This window comes from Hypanus sabinus, chromosome 2 (assembly GCF_030144855.1).
Source record: "Hypanus sabinus isolate sHypSab1 chromosome 2, sHypSab1.hap1, whole genome shotgun sequence".
NCBI lineage: Eukaryota > Metazoa > Chordata > Chondrichthyes > Myliobatiformes > Dasyatidae > Hypanus > Hypanus sabinus.
Window position 1 is genome coordinate 148,860,760 of NC_082707.1, and position 19,466 is coordinate 148,880,225.

The 19,466-nt window shown below is 40.3% G+C and overlaps 2 protein-coding genes across 2 annotated transcripts in view; one reads left to right on the plus strand and one right to left on the minus strand.

Moving 5' to 3' along the window:
- Positions 1–8,018, plus strand: part of ppp2r3c (protein phosphatase 2, regulatory subunit B'', gamma) — a 30,530-nt gene extending 22,512 nt beyond the window's left edge. The window contains exons 12-13 of the mRNA XM_059956823.1: positions 7,347–7,406; positions 7,819–8,018. Of these exons, the coding sequence (XP_059812806.1) occupies positions 7,347–7,406; positions 7,819–8,007 (249 nt within the window). The 3' untranslated portion in view covers positions 8,008–8,018. The remainder of the gene's footprint in view (positions 1–7,346; positions 7,407–7,818) is intronic.
- A 77-nt stretch (positions 8,019–8,095) lies between these two features.
- On the minus strand, positions 8,096–18,979 carry fam177a1 (family with sequence similarity 177 member A1). Its single transcript, XM_059956835.1, has 5 exons — positions 18,602–18,979; positions 11,308–11,484; positions 11,155–11,221; positions 10,849–10,946; positions 8,096–8,593 (listed from the first exon to the last, which is right to left on the minus strand). The coding sequence occupies exons 1-5, from the start codon at positions 18,683–18,685 to the stop codon at positions 8,393–8,395; spliced, it is 627 nt and encodes a 208-aa protein (XP_059812818.1). The 5' UTR covers positions 18,686–18,979; the 3' UTR covers positions 8,096–8,392.
- Positions 18,980–19,466: the final 487 nt, after the last annotated feature.

Here is a 19,466-nt window from a genome sequence, read left to right on the forward strand (position 1 = left end):
GGCCAAGTTTGCAGACAACACAAAGATAGGTGGAGGGACAGGCAGTGTTGAGAAAGCAGGGAGTCTACAGAAAGACTTGCACAGATTGGGAGAACGAGCAATGAAGTGGCAGATAGAATATTGTGTAGGGAAGTGTATGGTCATGCACTTTGGTAAAAAGAATAAAGGTGTGGGCTATTTTCTAACTGGGGAGAAAATTCAAAAATCAAAGTTGCAAAGGGACTTGGGAATCCTCGTTCCAAGTTCCCTAAAGGTTAACTTGCAAGTTGAATCAGTGGTAAGGAAGGCAAATGTAATGTTAACATTTATTTCAAGAGGACTAAAATATAAGAGCAAGGATATGAAGCTGACCCTTTATAAGGTATTGGTCAGACCACACTTGGGGCATTGTGAGCAGAGGAGGTTCATCTGATTGATTCAAGAAATGAAAGGGTTAATGTATGAGGAATGCTTGATAGCTCTGGATTTGTACTTATTGGAGCTCAGAAGAATGGGGTAGATTAATTGAAACCTATCGAATATTGAAAGGCCTACATAGAGTGGATGTTGAGAGGATGTTTCCTAAAGTGGGTGAGTCTTTGGGTTAGTCTAAGACCATAAATCACAGCCTCAGAATAGAGGGGCATCTATAGCAGAGGTGAGAAGCAATCACTTTAGCTAGATGGTAAATCTAGAATTTGTCACAGACAGCTGTGGAGACCAAGTCATTGAGTATACTTAATGCAGAGCTTGATAGGTTCTTGGTTAATCAGGGTGTCAAAGTTTATGGAGAGAAGGCAGAAGAATGGGTTTGAAAGGAATAATAAATCAGCCATGATGAAATGTTGGAGCAGACTTGATAGGCTAAGTGATCTAATTATGCTCCTATGTTTTATATTCTCGTTAGTAAGGAGAGATTGGACAAACATATCATTTTCTCTGGCGTTTTAGAGGCTGAGAGGAAACCCGATAGAAGTTTATAACATTATGAGAGGCACAGAGAGAGTCATTCCGGGGTAGAAATGTCAAATGTTTGAAGACATAATTTTAAGGTTAGGGGAATATTTCAGAAATGTGCGGGGTAGGTTTTTTTTTTACAGAGTGATAGTATCTGGAATGTGCTTCTGGGGATGCTGGTGGTGATGGAGATGATAGTGGCATTCAAGAGACTTTTAGATAAGCACAAGAATATGGATGGAGTGGAGGGATATGGATCAGGTATAAACTGAAGGAATTAGCTTAATTGACACCATGTACTGCACAGGTTTTGTACACCAAAGGACCTGTTTATATTATAAAATGCTGTAATCTCTGAATTAAAAGCCAATTGTTCAGTGTACATTTTAAACATGTGCACAGAATGATGTTGCATTAGATATTCCAAGATTTTGATCAAGCAAGAGAGAGAGAACAGAATTTCATTTTCAAGTCAGGATGATGGAAACCTCTGCAGACTTTACATTAGAGTGCGGGGGTCTTTTGCTTCTGAAGGTGCAGACCTTTGTAAAGTTACCCACTTGTTAATTGAAAAGCAAAAAACTGCAGTTGCTGTAAACCTAAAATGAAATCAAAACACTGGGGATATTCAGAACATTAGGCAGTACTTTTGCAGTGGAAACAGGACATTGAAATGTTTTCCATTAATGCCTTTGATGGGCACAGTGTTTTGAGAGCTAAGTTGTAAAATAGTGGACCTGTTGATCTGAAACAACATGGTGGTATTACTGCACAAAGCTCCCATCTTTTGAAAATGGCCTCTCCAGAATGATTGTAATGATTACAAATACTGATGTGTCATTAACAGATGTATCAGCTAATAGTAGATTGGTGAGGACTAAAACCTGCTGGAGCCCAGCTGTACGTATTGGGTTTGGGTCAGGTGCAGTATATATTCCAGTGAATGCTTAGGTTCAGGCTGGGCCAAGCCAGCTCGGCTCACTCCTTTATGCTGATCAGGCTGATTTGTTTAGTACCACCACAAGAGTTACATTCTTACCTTAAGGTGCAGGAGCAGAATTAGGCCATTCAGCCCATCTAGTCAGCTCTGCCATTTCATCGTGGCTGATCTAATTTATCTCTCAGCCCCAATCTCCTGCCTTCTACCTGTATCCCTTCATGCTCTGACCAATTAAGAATCTATCAACCCCTGCCTTAAATATACATAAAGAGTTGCCTCCACAGCTGCCTGTGGCAAAGAATTTCGGATTCTCCACTCTCTGGCTAAAGAAATTCCTCTTCATCTCCATTCTAAAAGGACAACTCTCTCTATTCTGAGGCTCTGTCCTCTAGTCTTAGACTCTCCCACCATAGGAAACATCTTCTGCACATCCACTCTATCAAGGCCCTTCATCATTCAATAGGTTTCAATGAGGTCACCCCTCATTCTTCTGCATTCTATTGAATACAGGCCCAGGGTCATCAAACACTCTTCATATGACAAGCTATTCAATGCTGGAATCATTTTTGTGAACCGCCTTTGAATCCTCTCCAGTTTCAGCACATCCTATCTAAGGGGCCCAAACATGCTCATAATATTCCAAGTGAGGCCTCACCGGTGTTTTATAAAGTTTCAACATTACATCTTTGCTTTTATATTCTAGTCCTCTTGAAATGAATGCTAACATCACATTTGTCTTCCTCACCACAATCTCAACCTGCAAATTAAACTTTAGGGAATCCTGCACAAGGACTCCCAAGTCCCTTTGAACCCAGTTTTTTGTATTTTCTCTCCATTTAGAAAATAGTCAACCCTTTTATTTCTTCTACCATTTACTTCCTGACACTGTATACCATCTGCCATTTTTTTGCCCTTTCTCCTAGTCTAAGTCCTTCTGTAGCCTCTCTACTTCCTCAAAACTACCTGCATCACCACCTATCTTCATATCTTCTGCAAACTGTACAACAAAGCCATCAATTTCATCATCTAAATCATTGACATATAAAGTAAAAAGAATCCGTCCCAACACAGAGCCCTGTGGCTCTCTTTATTCCCACTCTTTGCCTCACCAAGACTTTAACCATGCTTGAATCTTTCCCGTAATACTATGGACTCATAATTTGTTAGACAGCCTCATGTGGCACCTTGTCAAAGGCCTTCTGAAAATTCAAGTACACAACATCAACCAATTCTCCTTCTTCTGTCCTGCTTGTTACCTCTTCAGAGTTCCAATGAATTTGTTATGCAAGATTTTTCCTGAGGAAACCATGCTGACTACTGCTTTATCATGAGCCTCCAAGTCCCTTGAGACATTATTCCTGAATAATTGACTCCAACACCTTCCCAACCATTGAGATCAGTCTAACTGGCCTATAGTTTTCTTTCTTCTGCCTCTCTCCCATCTTGAAGAGTGGAGCAACATTCACAATTTTCCTGTCTTCTGGAACCAGTCCAGAATCTAGTGATTCTTGAAAGATCATTACTAATGCCTCCACGATCTCTTCAGCCACCTCTTTCAAAACTCTGGGGTGTACACCATCTGGTCTAAGTGACTTATCTACCTTCAAACCTTTCAGTTTCCCAAGAACCTTCACTCTCATTATGGTAACTTCACACACTTCATGTCCCCGACACCTGGAACTTCCACCATACTGCTAGTGTCTTCCACAGTAAAGACTGATATATAGAAACATAGAAAATAGGTGCAGGAGTGGGCCATTCGGCCCTTCAAGCCTGCACCACCATTCAGTATGATCATGGTTGATCATCCAACTCAGAACCCTGTACCTGCTTTCTCTCCATACCCCCTGATCCCTTTAGCCACAAGGGCCATATCTAACTTCCTCTTAAATATAGCCAATGAACCAGCCTCAGCTGTTTCCTGTGGCAGAGAATTCCACAGATTCACCGCTCTCTGTGTGAAGAAGTTTTTCCTCATCTCAGTCCTAAATGGCTTCCCCTTTATCCTTAAACTGTGACCCCTCATTCTGGACATCCCCAACATCGGGAACAATCTTCCTGCATCTGACCTGTCCAATTCCTTTAGAATTTTATACGTTTCAATAAGATCCCCCCCTCAATCTTCTAAATTCCAGTGAATATAAGCCTAGTCGATCCAGTCTTTCTTCATATGAAAGTCCTGCCATCCCAGGAATCAATCTGGTGAACCTTCTTTGTACTCCTTCTATGGCAAGAATGTCTTTCCTCAGATTAGGGGACAAAAACTGCACACAATACTCTAGGTGCGGTCTTACCAAGGCCTTGTACAACTGCAGTAGAACCTCCCTGCTCCTGTACTCAAATCCTTTTGCTATGAATGCCAACATATCATTTGCCTTTTTCACCGCCTGCTGTACCTGCATACCCACCTTCAATGACTGGTGTACAATGACACCCAGGTCTCGTTGCACCTCCCCTTTTCCTAATCGGCCACCATTCAGATAATAATCTGTTTTCCTGTTCTTGCAACCAAAGTGGATAACCTCACATTTATCCACATTAAATTGCATCTGCCATGAATTTGCCCACTCACCTAACCTAACCATCCTCTTAGCATCCTCCTCACAGCTAACACCGCCGCCCAGCTTCATGTCATCCGCAAACTTGGAGATGCTGCATTTAGTTCCCTCGACTAAATCATTAATATATATTGTAAACAACTGGGGTCCCAGCACTGAGCCTTGCGGTACCCCACTAGTCACTGCCTGCCATTCTGAAAATGTCCCGCTTACTCCCACTCTTTGCTTCCTGTCTGCCAACCAATTCTCTATCCACATCAATACCATACCCCCAATACCATGTGCTTTAAGTTTGCACACTAACCTCCTGTGTGGGACCTTGTCAAAAACCTTTTGAAAATCTAAATATACCACATCCACTGGCTCTCCCCTATCCACTCTACTAGTTACATCTTCAAAAAATTCTATAAGATTTGTCAGACATAATTTTCCTTTCACAAATCCATGCTGACTTTGTCAGATGATTTCACCTCTTTCCAAATGTGCTGTTATCACATCTTTGATAAACTGACTCTAGCTTTCCCACTACCACTTACCGGTCTATAATTCCTTGGTTTTTCTCTTCCAACTTTTTTAAAAAGTGGGGTTACATTCGCCACCCTCCAATCCTCGGGAACTAATCCAGAATCTAAGGAGTTTTGAAAAATTATCACTAATGCATCCACTATTTCTTGGGCTACTTCCTTAAGCACTCTAGGATGCAGACCATCTGGTCCTGGGGATTTATCTGCCTTTAATCCCTTCAAATTACCTAACACCACTTCCCTACTAACATGTATTTCCCTCAGTTCCTCCATCTCTGTGTGGAATATGCTCCATATGCTGTGCTGAATATGCTGAATATTCCTCCATATGCTGTGTGGAATGAGCTTCCTGTAGAAGTAGTAGAGGCCAGTTCAGTTGTGTCATTTAAGGTAAAATTGGATAGGTATATGGACAGGAAAGGAGTGGAGGGTTATGGGCTGAGTGCGGGTAGGTGGGACTAGGTGAGATTAAGGGTTCGGCACGGACTAGGAGGGCTAAGATGGCCTGTTTCCGTGCTGTGATTGTTATATGGTTATATGGTTATATCTCACTAGACCCTCGGTCCCTTACTATTTCCGGAAGATTATTTATGTCCTCCTTAGTGAAGACAGAACCAAAGTAGTTGTTTAATTGGTCTGCCATGTCCTTGTTTCCCATGATCAATTCACCTGTTTCTGACTGTAGGGGACCCACATATGTTTTGACCGATCTTTTTCTTTTCACATATCTGTAAAAGCTTTTACAGTCAGTTTTTATGTTCCCTGCCAGCTTTCTCTCATAATCTTTTTTCCCTTTCCTAATTAAGCCCTTTGTCCTCCTCTGCTGGTCTCTGAATTTCTCCCAGTCCTCAGGTGTGCCGCTTTTTTTTTGCTAATTTGTGTTTCTTCTTTGGATTTGATACTATCCCTAATTTCCCTTGTCAGCCACGGGTGCATTACCTTCCCTGGTTTATTCTTTTGCCAAACTGGGATAACAATTGTTGTAGTTCATCCATGCAATCTTTAAATGCTTGCCATTGCATATCCACCGTCAACCCTTTCAGTATCATTTGCCAGTCTATCTTAGCTAATTCACGTCTCATACCTTCGAAGTTACCCTTCTTTAAGTTCAGAACCTTTGTTTCTGAATTAACTATGTCACTCTCCATCTTAATGAAGAATTCCACCATATTCCACTATATTGTTGTATATTATGATACAAAATACTTTTTCCTTTGGTCCACTAATTGTCCCCCATTACTGTTGAGCATCTTTTTCCATCTGTCTGATATCCACACTCACCTCTCTTTTACTCTTTATGTATCTGAAGAAACTTTTGATATCCTATATTCTCGATGAATTTTTTTTTCATCCTCAAACAGATCAATAGCTTGTTTGAGATTGTTGTATTTAAGATGTGGATATAGTTATGTAATTTGGCTGAGGTCCAATTGACTATGGTCAGGCTTTTTTTGAACAACCCATAAAGGTAAAGAGCCATCTGCTGCAGCCTCATTCTGACAGCAACATCCTTCAGGGTTTGGCCAGATTCTCTGGGTACCAAACCATCCTCAGTGATGGAATATGAAATCTCCACCCAATGTCCGTTATTTTATTGGCTTCTCTAAGTAGTGCCTCATAAAGGGAGGTGAGAATCAGCAAAAGAATTCATTGTTATTCAACCTGTTAATATATAACTTTGAGTAAGGCTAATATTGAGAATTTCCAATAATCAAGACTCCACTGTGATGATGCTGAAAGGTGCTTGAGATATTGTCTCATAGACATAATTATGAATGAATGTAAGCTGGAGACTTTGGCACCAGGTTCAATTTATCAACAAGGGATGCTTTGCAGAATAATGCCTTGAAAAATTGCATAAAAGGCTATCTACTTTTTAATGATTTAATGGCCATGTAGTAACAGGTGGGCCAAACGTTAGTGTGAAGCTGAAATCACATACAAGGCAGATTTGTTCCCTCCCTGACATTAGCAAAGCTCTTCAGTTTTCATGCAAATTAATATTCCTTGGGCACTTTTGCTGAGCTTTTTTATTTCAAGATTTCTTTTAAATTCTGAAACTCTTCTAGTGGAATTTGAACCTGAAGGATTAGTCCAGGTCTCTAGAGAAAAAGTTCAGTAATATTAACCTTTTAACAGAATAAGTTATTTTAATATTTGCGTGTACGTGTTCTCTACTTATCTGTATAGTACCTTAAGCTGGGATGCTTGATGTCAACTACTAAGTTTGAAGTGTCTTGTTAAGATTTCATTTTTGAAAGGACCTCTAAATAAATGTTCATTACATGTTTGCAAACCTAAACACTGACATAGATTTTAGCAAAAGCATTTAGCTGATTTATTTGCAATTGAAATGAAGCTAATGTTATTTGTTTTGTATTCATACAGGCTATCCAGGAGCAAATGAAGCTTCACGGGCAGGAACCAGTTTCTTTTCAGGATGTTAAGGTATATTTATAACTGAGTAGTGATATTGATGATAAATAATACAAAAGCACAACTATTTTGATCTACATAATAGGTGGAGACAGGAATAAATTGTTTCTCATAAATCAAAAGCAGTGATTGGGAGTACCAAATGTTTGTCCAGCGACTTCCCTTTCAAATTGTTGGTATTCCTATTGCTCTACAAAGACCTATGCTGTTAACATACAGCTTTAAATTGCACATCCACAATCTAACTGTAAAAAGGTATAAGAACCTGCAATTATGCCTCATTTTGTAGAAATGAGCCAACTTTGGGAGCTCTGGAAGCCCCAATTCAGCCGTTACACCTTGGTAAAATAAGAAACTTTAGGCTTGTTTACTGTAATTAATGTTCGATCTAAAAAATTCTCTATAAACATTTTTAATTTTGCAGGATGAAATCTTTGACATGGTTAAGCCTAAAGATCCATATAAAATCACCCTTCAAGATTTAATAAGCAGTGGGCAAGGTGACACTGTCAGCAGCATTCTAATTGATCTAAATGGATTTTGGACTTATGAAAACCGAGAAGTTCTGGTTGCAAATGACAACGATGGTGGTGCTGATCTGGAAGATTCATGATTTTGTGCATAGCTTGTTTCTTTCCCCCCCTCAGTTGTAATTGATAAGTATTTGTACTGAGTTTTTAAAATTGTACATAGTGTAACAATAGTTTGCGTAAAATTTTATTAAAGTTTTGTAATTTACAAAAGTGGATAGACAATTTATTTATAAAGAACAAAAACTACAAATAAATAATGTAATTATATAGATTAAACAATAAACACTTGATGTGCGGTATTATAATAGCAGATTCATGACGGCAGGTCAAATTAGGTGAAAAGTGAATGACTTTAACAAGGCACAGCTGCATTTTAATCAGTGAATTAAGGCCTGTTTTTTTGGGAGGGGAGGAGAGGAGTGCTGAACTTGAGTGCCTGTTTAACCTCCTTTTGTAGAGCTTCCTCTAAGAAGGGATAGGATCATGTTTGGTTTCCGTTATCGGTGTAGGATCATTTTCTATTTCAAAACTGACATTTACAAATGATGCATTAACTGCTGGCAAACCCTCATGTGAACTGGCTACATCCTGCTGCTTCTCCATTTGTTCTTGGAAATTCTTTTCAGCCTCTTCTGACATTTTATTTTCTTCTTCCTCCTCCTCCTCCTGCAACATTTACAGTTTCAAATATTAGCAGTCTTACTTAGGCAAACTGGCAATTAAGTTTAATTCAATAAAATTCCTTTACTTAATTTTTTTTTACAATAAATTGTTTTATCTAATGCCAATTCTCTATGGTTTCCTGCTCTGCAACAATTCACCAACCAGGTACAGGTATCGATTTTAACTAATGTTTTGATGACAAACTTTTCCACCTTCATCAAGGATGATGTCTGGGCATGTCTAGGATGATGGTGTGTATATATACCCTGTTATCCGTCAGTCTTCATCCAATCAGTTTTCTGCTGCCCCACCTTGTTTACAACCGAATTCTAGTTTTTACCTAGAGTGAGACCTTCGTCTTTGTTAAAATTCCTTTTCTCTAGTTTTATTTCAATGGCTTCCTTCATGGCCTGGATCAACACATTGATGTCACATGGAGGCTTGCATGCTTCAAGGACTCCACCAGGCAATGATGCCAACTCAGGGCCACCCATGTTGGAACAACTGTGGACGAGATGCCAGACAAAAATTGATCCAACCCCGGCTCCCAAACTGACAGACTTGCATCGGCCCCTACCGGGCCCCACTTCATCATGACAATGAGACGTGTGAAGAGAAAAACACCTGCCACACAAAACAACAACAATTTCAATGGCTTCCTTCACCACGCAGTCTCAAAAGCCATTGGCGTGGCACAGTAGTTTTGAGCTGTCAAAGTCAATCCTATGGTCGTTGTGAATGCGATGTTCTTCTATCAATTTCTCTAGGTAACCCAAATGGCTATACCTCCTGTGCTCCTTAGAACATAGAAATCACAGCACATTACAGGCCCTTCGGCCCACAAAATTGTGCTGACCACATAACCTACTCTAGAAACTGCCTAGGATTTCCCTACCATATAGCCCTCTGTTTTTCTAGGCTTCATGTATCTTTATGTACCTTTACTCCTTGATGTGAGTTTCCGTGTGCCCCGTCTGACCAATATGCACTGCCCTGCATTCACAGAGATGCTAGCCACCCTAAGTCCTAGGTCATCTTTGACCTGCTTAAACTGTGATTTGAGCTTCCTTATGGATTACCAGGATCCTGAAGAATTACTGGATTAATATCCACAAACCCATAAGGAAGCTCAAATTACAGTTTATGTAGGTCAAAGTAATGAGTATTGGAGGACAATTACTTGATGTGAATATAGAGCTTCCATGGTATAGAATTGCACAGGAATAAGTAAAAGTAGGATTCCACTCTGGACAACTTGCTTGAACTTTTGGTTTAAGTTGACTTTTTTTCCAAAATTATGTTTGATATCTGTGTTTTAAACCTTAGCTCTTTGCTATATCAAAGAAATAGAAATATCTGAAAATTTGATAATAGTTTGCAAACTATCTTGAGCCTCTTAGATATGAATTTTGAATTTCAAAGTTTAAAATATACTGTCAGTATCTTAGATTTGAAATGCTTCACATAGAAACATTTTAGAAAGAAGAACTTGTTAAGTATCTTCTTAGAATCTATATTTTGTACTGCTGCTTGATCAATGATTACGTCTTGCTCTTCCCCATTTGCTATATAATTACTCCTGGTATCATCCACCCCCCCAAAGCCCTCTCACCACCCCATGATGATCATGGCTTTACCTACGTAACTAACTGAGTCTCTTTGCAAATCAATAGGACTTTGCAGTTATGTCAGGAGTCCCTAAGTTGTAACGATCTGTATGCAGTACTTTTCCCAACTGACATCGGTTCCAAAAGATCTGTAGCGAGGGAATGTGACATTGCAGCAACTGCCTGCTGTTTGCATATAATTTCTGCTCATTCAAATAACCATGTAGATGTGACACAGATAAACCTTGTCCATTGATTTCAATAAAGAGAAATGGTTATGAGCACTATATTGGTATTTTTAGATGTAAATATTAAAATTTAAATTGTGACAGATCGTCATACAGTCGTTGATGGTGCATAAGTTAAGGGACAAACCTAAGGTGGCTATTGTATTTTCCTTCCTCCTCTTCAAGTCATGAATGATCCCCTGGAGGCATGATCTAAAGCTTCCTTTTCTCTGCATCGTGTAAACTTTCCAAAGCACTAAATACAAATTCTGAGGCTATATATGGGAAATTACAGATCGTCTTTGTTGTCTCCAATTAGTTTAAGGAGTTCAAACGTGCATACTTTTTTCCACAAACACCTCTAAAGTGAGATTTGAGACAAATTACACATTCTTTACTAAATAATAGCATGCAATTTGCTTACCTCCTTCTTTATTCTATAGTACTCATCGATAGCATACTGGTATTTTGGTGCATTTATACCAAAAAGGGAAGCTAATTTTTCTCCTAAGAAGTCGCACACTATTCAAAAACAAAATAACAAAATTGGTTAATGAATGTTCAGTTTTATCATTAAGTCAGATTTTGTTTGTTTTCTGGTTGATTTTATTTAATTGTTTACTCTTTATTCTGTCAACTAATTAAACTCCTGCATCTAATCACAGAATCATCATCCAATCCAGACAAAAGACTATTGTAGTTAATGATACTACCTAAATACCGTGCTTACCAGATAGTGTTCCTGTTGCAAATCTTAGCATGTAGAACCACAGAAATGGGCCCCATGGAAGTTTGCTCTAGGAAAAAAAAAGTTTAATACGTTATACCTGGACACTTATATTGCCAGGATTTGCAAATAACTTTATAGTAATTTTAATCTTACCACATCAATCGTAGGTAACAAATCTCTCTTATCTTCTTCCTGTTCTTCTTCATCTGTGCTGTACTCCTCCATAGTTTCGCCACTTGCAAAGTGAATGATTCTCCGAGGAATCTTTTGTTTCCTTGTGTTCACGTCTCCAAGTTCTATATTTTCAAAAGATTTTCCACTTGCTTGCAGCTTTTAAGAAATAAACCATTTAGATGAATCACAAAAGAATAAATTTGACAGTGTTAATTCGTAGTAGATGTTGCCTCATCCTGAACATTGAAGTGCATGCTGACAGAAATTCAAATAAAAACTGGCAGAGGAAGTAGGAGCATTGTACTGCTCTACTCACTTGGATCCATGACATACGGTAAACAGACACTGTCTGTCCAGTTTCAGCATAAGTTGAAAAGTCACTCTCCAGTTGCTTATATTTTCTTTGGAAAGGAAATTCAAGATACTGGATTTTGGCATTACTGAGATCAACTATATTAAGCTAGTACTTTCATCCTATATTTACATAGGTCAAAGATATTGGACAGGCTGGGTTAAACTATGAACATTGGTCCATCATGTACACTCTTGAAATATGAAAGCTCCTTGTTTGATACAGCAACTTGGATGTAAAGAATCTATTACAGTAAATCAGCTGGTTTTCCACAATGTTTTCCACAACTATTATCAGATGTACTCTCAAGTATCATGGTATGTATGTGTTTTTAAAGGAGTGTGCTACTCAGAATTTAACTAAGTGATTTTAAATTCTAATTTTAAAATCTGAATATAACAATTCCTTTGTAGCAAGATTAAAATCATTTCTGATTATCTCTATCATTGTTCCTGTTGATGCCAGGAAATATTTGTTCAGTCATCTTGTCCCAGAATTAGTTTTGAGATTTCCTTTTATCAGGATATCCTTGAAGGGCTCAAGAGTTACTTTATAATCATTTTAATCCAGAGCCAGAGGGAAGGGATTTGAAAAAAGACAATTCTCAAAGAGTCAATCTTGAATCATCTCTGAACTGAAGTTTCCCACAAGCTGAACCATGAAAAGGAAATCAGTCCTCATTGAGGGGTCAGTGGTAGACAGGGTGAGCAGTGTCACATTCCAGGGCATCAATCTTTCAGAGGATCTATCCTGGGCCCAACACACTGATGCAATCACAACAAAGCCAAGCCAGTAGCTTTACTTTGTTAAGACTTTAAGTAGATTAGGTATTTATCACTAAGGACCCCCACCATTCAGGACATGCCCTCTTCTTGAAGGGGAAAAAGACCACAAAGCTGAACACCCAGAGTCAACAATTCAGGAACAGCTTCCTTCTCTCCACTATCAGATTTCTGAATGGTATATGATCACTAACTTCCTATTTATTTGTGTAATTTATAATAATTGTCTTTGCACTGTACTGCTGCTGCAAAATAACAAACTCCACGTCATCTCAGTCGATGATAATAAATCTGATTCTGACCTTTCCCAAGGCAACAGGGAACAGAAATAGCTCACAAGAAATAATATTGCATTGTTTTCACACAGCCAACTCAGTACTATTGTATTCTCATGATACACTAACTGGACATGTCCAATACTAAGACATATCCCTCATCTCACTTCTGTTCAGCACTCTACTGTGCACAAACCAATTGCGTCACACACACAAAAAAGAACAAGCATAGTCTCGAATTGCACTAGGACAACTTTCCTATTCTTTGTTTTGCGCTACAAGATATTTTACTTAAGTGGGGTGGGCAGGATCATCTCAATTTTGTTTTGCACCTCTGACAATGCAGTGCTCCATAGTATTCAGGTCTCTGTAAAATAATTTAAAACCATGATGTTCAAACTTGGAGGACAGAATGTTAGCACTGAACTGAAGGTGAAACCTTAAGGTGCAATTGTTGGGGGCCTATAAAAAGGGAAAAGTAATAAACATCCAGTGTAGTAGAGATTCAGTCCAATGGATGCTTCAAGGCAGAGATTTCGAGACTGTTCCTTGTGCAGTTTACACACCAGTTTTCAATAGCAAGTGGGACCTGTCAGGACTTGTCTGCAGAGCAGAATAACTTAGCAAGGACCAATAAAAAGAAGTGAGGTGTAAGCAGAGCGGCCATTGTTGGAGTGGGCCAGGGTTAGAGTGGAAGGCTTTGGCTCAATAGGCTCTGACTAAGATTTTTGTTTATTAGTATATAGTGCATTAAGAATAGATCCAGGGTTAATGATATGTTCTTTGTGTGAGATGTGGGAACACTGGGAGACCCCCAGTCTCCCTGATAACTACATCTGCATTAAGTGCTTAGAGCTACAGCTCCTTATATACCACATTAAGGAACTGGAGGTGCGAAGCTGGATGGCCTTCGGCTCATATGGGAAAATGAGGCGCTGATAGATAGAAGTTAAAGGGAGGTAATCACTCTCAAACTGTAGGAGACAGGTAGCTGGGTGCTGACTGTGTCACGTGCCAGTGAGGGTAAGAATGGGATGATCTGGCAGAAGAATGTGTGGCTGAGGAATTGTTGCAGAGATCAAGGATTTAGATTTCTGGATCATTGGGGTCTCTTCTGGGGAAGGTATGACCATTAACTTGGTATAGTCATTAACTTGTGTCACAAATGCATCTTATTACTTGTGAATTTACTAGTGGTAATATTACCCAATGTGTTGTGTGTGTGAGTTATATGTACGGTGTTGTGCACCTTGGTCCAGAGGAACATCGTTTCATTTGAATGTATACATGTATGTAGTTGAATGACAATAAACTCGAACTTGAACAAAAAGGACGAGTTATAATCAAGCTCAAGGGGCACCAATATCCTTATGGGCAAGTTTGCTAAAGCTGTTGGGAAAGGTTTAAATGAATTTGGCGGGGGAATGGGAACTGGACTGATAAGGCTATAGATGGGGCAGTTGGTTTACACAAAGCAACATGTAGTGAGACTGTGAGGAAGGACAGGTAGATGATAAGGCAAATATGTAGTCAGTTCAATTGAAGTGTAACATGGGGGAAAATTGAAAATGGTGATGAAAACAGGGCTGAAGGTTTTGTATTGGAATGCTCCCAGTATGTGGAATAAGGTAAAGGCTTGTGTAGCGCAGTTAGGGATCGGTAAATATGATGTGGGCATCACTGAGTCATGGCTGAAGGAAGATCATGGTTGAGAACTTAACATCCAAGGACACACGTTGTATCAAAAGGATAGGCAGATAAGCAGATGGGATGGAGTGGCTCTGCTGGTTAAAAAATGAAATCAAATCCTTAGAAAGCAGTGACATGTCGAATCCTTGTGAGTAGAATTAAGGAACTAAAGGGGTAAAGAGACCCTGATGGGAGTTATACACAGGCATCTGAACAGTAACCAGGATGTGGGCTACAAATTACAACAGGATATAGAAAAGGCAGATAAAAAGGGCAATGTTATATTAGTCATGGGAGAATTTCAAAATGCGGGTAGATGGCTTTTTAGAGCAACTTCTGTTTGAGCTCACTAGAGAAAATGCTATGGGTGTTGTGTAATGAATCAGATTTGTCTAGGGAGCTTAAGGTAAAGAAATCCTTAGGAGACAGAGATCATAATATGACAGAATTCACACAGCACTTTGAGAGGGAGAAGCTAAAGTCATGTACATTAGTATCACAGTGAAGTGAAGGGGAGATGGCCAAAGCTGATTAAAAGGGGACACTAGCAGGGGTGATGGCAGAACAGCAACGGCAGGAGATTCTGGGAGCAACTTGGAAGGCACAGGATATACACATCCCAAAGATGAAGCCATATTCCACAGGGAGGATGACACAATCGTAGCTGATAAGATAGGTCAAAGACAACATAAAAAGCAAAATTATTGGTAAGTTAGAGAATTGGGAAGCTTTTAAAAATCAACAGAAGACAACTAAAAAAGCCATACGGAGAGAAAAGATTAACTATAAAGGTAAGCTAATCAATGGTATAAAAGAGGACACAATAAGCTTTTTCAGATATATAAAGGGTAAAAGGGAGGTGAGAGTGAATATTGGATGACTGGAAAATGATGCTGGAGAAGTAGTAAAGGGAGACAAAGAAATGATGGACAAAGTAAATAAGTATTTTGTCTTACTCTTCACAGTGAAAGATACCAGAAGCCTGATAAAATTTGAGAGTGTTGGGGAGCAGAAGTGAGTTTAGTACCTATTACTAAGAAGAAGGTGCTTGGGAAGCACGAAGGTCTGAAGTTAGATATTGTTTTTCCACAGATGCTGTCCGACCTGCTGAGTTCCTCCAGCTTATTGTACGTAAAGGTAGATATTGTTGGGAGGAGGCGATCTACCTGGACCAGATGAAATACACCCTAGGGTTCTAAAAATTGGTGGCTGAAGAGATTGCGAAGGCATTAGTAGCAATCTTTCAAGAATCACTATATTCTGGAATGGTTCTGGAGGAATGGAACATTGCCAATGCCACTTCACTATTTAAGAAGGGAGGGAGGCAGAAGAACAGAAATGATATGCCAGTTAACCTGACTTCAGTGGTTGGGAAGATGTTGGAGTCCATTAGTAAGGATGAGATTTCAAGGTACTTGGAGGCACATAATAAAACAGGCCAGAGTCAGCACGGCTTCCTCGAGGGGAAATCTTGCTGACAAATCTGTTGGAATTCTTTGAGGAAATAATAGGTAGGATAGATAGGCAAATGAGAGTCAGTGGATGTTGCTTATCTGGATTTTCAGAAGGCTTTTGACAAAGTACCGCACATGAGACTGCTCAACAAGATAACAGCCTATGTTATTACAGGAAAGATACTGGCATAGATAGAAGAATGGCTGACTGGCAGCAGGAAAAGAGCGCGAGAAAAGGAGGTCTTTCCTAGTTTGCTGCCGGTGACTAGTGGTATTCTGCAGGGGTTGGTGTTACTTTGAAATTTGAAAGGCATTGGTCAGAATGCACTTGGAGTACTGTGAGCAGGTTCGGGCCCTTTATCTAAGAAAAGATGTACTCATATTGGAAAGGCTTCAGAGGAGGATGATAGCGGGATTGAAAGGGTTATCATATGAGTAGCGTTTGATGAGAAGTTCATTGTTGTCCTCAAAAATCTGTTCTGAAATTGATGGAGGCTTAGTTATATACCAAAGAAATTAGATGCTGATTCTGTATAGGCAGCCTTACTCTCAGATACCCTGAAGTAGCAACCTTTGTCACAAAGGACCTTGGAGATTCCATACCTGGAATATTATATACAGGGCTTGTTTCCCACCTGAAGGAAGACTAAACTTGCAATTGAAGCAAGAAAGATTTACCAGATCGATTGTTAGGGTGAGGATGTCTCCTGTGAGGAGAGACGTACTAGATTGAATAGACTGAGTGGTAAACTCTATCGAGTTTTGAAAAATGGTACAAAGCATATAGAATTATTCACAGTATTACCAAAGCTATACATCTAAGAACCAGAGATCACAAACTCTAAAGAAGAACTGAGGCCAGTGGAAATTTCTACACCTAGAGGTTAGTGAATCTTTGGAATTGTTTAACAGTGGAGGATCACAGAAATAATAATAGGTATCTTGATATTAAATGATTCAGAAAATAGGATTTAGCCCAGGCAATGAGCTAACCATCACAATTGCAGAGCAAATGCAATGCCAAGTGGTCTGCTTTATTTTGCTCTTAATCCTACCTACTTTCCATAAACTTGCCATTCTGAGCATTCCTGTCAGTTTACATTCTTTTCCAAACGTTAGTCATTCTTATATCTTAAGAATGTGAATTCTTGTTCCTCTGATTCATTTTTGATGGGATGTTACTTTTTATTCCTAATTATCTATCATAAAATTATTACAAAATTCACAGTTGCCCCTAATCATGGCTCAACCAATTCTTCATTTCCTGCTCTGCCCTTCTGGAGCAGGAGCAGATCAGAGATTATTCTGATGGGGCAGTGGCCAATTTCAGCCTATTAACGCCGTGTGTTCCCAGAGGGTTTATCAGTGATTTCCAGCAATGCTGGTAAGACAGTGGCCACCTCCTAGTCTGGCTGGACAGTAAAAGACAGTAATATGCTGGAAATCCAAAACAAAACTGAAAGAGCTGGAATCACTCAACAAATCAAGACAGAATGGTGAACCTATCTTGGTCAGAATTGTGAAAGAGAAATACAAATTGGTTTTCATCAAGATGGGGAGACATGTAGAACAAATGAAATATCTCTAATGGGGGCAAGTCAAGTAGCTTAAAGGGAATGGTTACCAGCACACTAAGCTCATTTCTCTATGCAATGGTGAGGCTGTGGGATATGTCCCACACGCTGGACTATATGAACAGAATTAAGAAAAGCTGAACTAACATGAAATGGCTAGTGTTGAAGCAGAGTAAAAGAACGAATGAACTACTTAAAATTGTAGAACAACAACACACACAAAATGCTGGTGGAACACAGCAGGCCAGGAGACAGTACTGTCGACAGCGCTTCTCTCCTACAGATGCTGCCTGGTCTGCTGTGTTCTACCAGCATTTTGTGTGTGTTGTTTGAATTTCCAGCATCTGCAGATTTCCTCCTGTTTGCTCTTAAAATTGTAGAATTCAATATGCAATCCTGACGGAAGAGAAGGTGTTGTTCCTCAAGCTTGCCTTTGAACCCATAGCAATGCAGGAGCCCAGAGGACCAAAGGTCAGAGTGGCCAGAAGGTAGAGGTAGACAGCCAGTATCTTTTTTTTCCCCCGGGGGTTGAAATGCCTAATACCAGAGGGTGTACATTAAAGGTGAGAGGGGCAAGTGTTTCTACACAGAGAGTGGTAGATGCCTGGAATATGTAGCCTAGGGTGGTGGCGGCGGCAAATACCATATGGACGTTAAATAGGCGCATGAACGTACAGGAAATGGATAATCTGTAGACAGTGGGGATTAATTAGGCTGAGCATTTCATTGCTAATTTATTTAATTTAGCACAACATTGTGGGCTGAAGGGCCTATTCTTGTGCTGTACTGTTCTATGTTCAGATCATGGAGTTACAAAGTGAGTGATGCTGCGAAATGCTGAAACTGGATGGGAGGGAGCTATTGCCCATTTAGGAACGATTGACGACCATCTACTTTATGTGACATACATAATGGCAAAGAGTTACGGACAAGGATGAATCGCAGCCGCTCCCGAGGAGGGAATAGGCGACGGTTCCCGGCCGCTCCCGGTGGGAAACCCGGAGACACTCCCGGCGGCTGCTGGAAATACCGCCAGCCATTATCGGCCGCTCCTGCCGACCGGGCCCGCCTTCGCCGCCCGCCCGCCCACTGCGGTTCTCCGGTTATGTGGGAACCCGCCTGTTCAGCACCGAGCCCCCTTCCTCACCTTCTCCGCGTCCATACTGCCCCCTGTAAGCAGCACGTTGCCGGGGCTGAGGTAGAGGCCGAGACCGGGCAGCTTCTCCGCCATTTGCTGCTGTTAGCGGTGACGAACGGTTCAGCAGCCAGAGTTCGCTGGGTGGCCAGGCGGCGGCGGCAGTGGTGCGCTACCCGCTCAGACATAGACAATGGGCCTGTGTCTGCAGGTGGGATTAGATTAGTCAACCCTGTCTACACCGAATGCCATGCTTTGGACTCGAAGAAATCGAGTGAATTGCTTCGTCTGCGAGCACTGTTTGGATGCTTGGAAACTGGGAAGGACGGAGATGAAAGATAGGATTTGCATGGGCAGTGGGCACTTAGTGACTGAGGACAATATTCGGTTCGGAAGTCTGCTACTTCCAACCAAATCGAACAAATTAGTTCGCCATCGCATTGAGAATAGCCATCGAGACAATGTGTTTAAAGGGATCTCATTGCTCTCTGTGCCTGTATTAAGACATACAAATCTCTCATACACGAGAAGTTGTCCATTCCCGTCTTTAAAGAGAGGTCGGTGAGGAGAAGTGATGAAAAAGTTTCCGAGAATGCTGAAATCTTTTTGATTAGAGTTGAAGAACATTAAGCAGGAAATTATATTCCAATCCACTGTTGTGGCCTGTTTCAATGGACACGAAGCTCCATTCGGGTACAAATCCAACCTGCATTAAATATTCAAATCTTTTGTACATAATATTTGTTCATCTACTTTCAAGGAAGCACTGAGACAGACTGGCTCTATACAGTTATGCTACAGGCCAATCATGACGTAATAATGAAGCACTCTCAAAGCTGAATGGGGAAGGGGGAAGTCCAGTGGTATGAACTTGGGC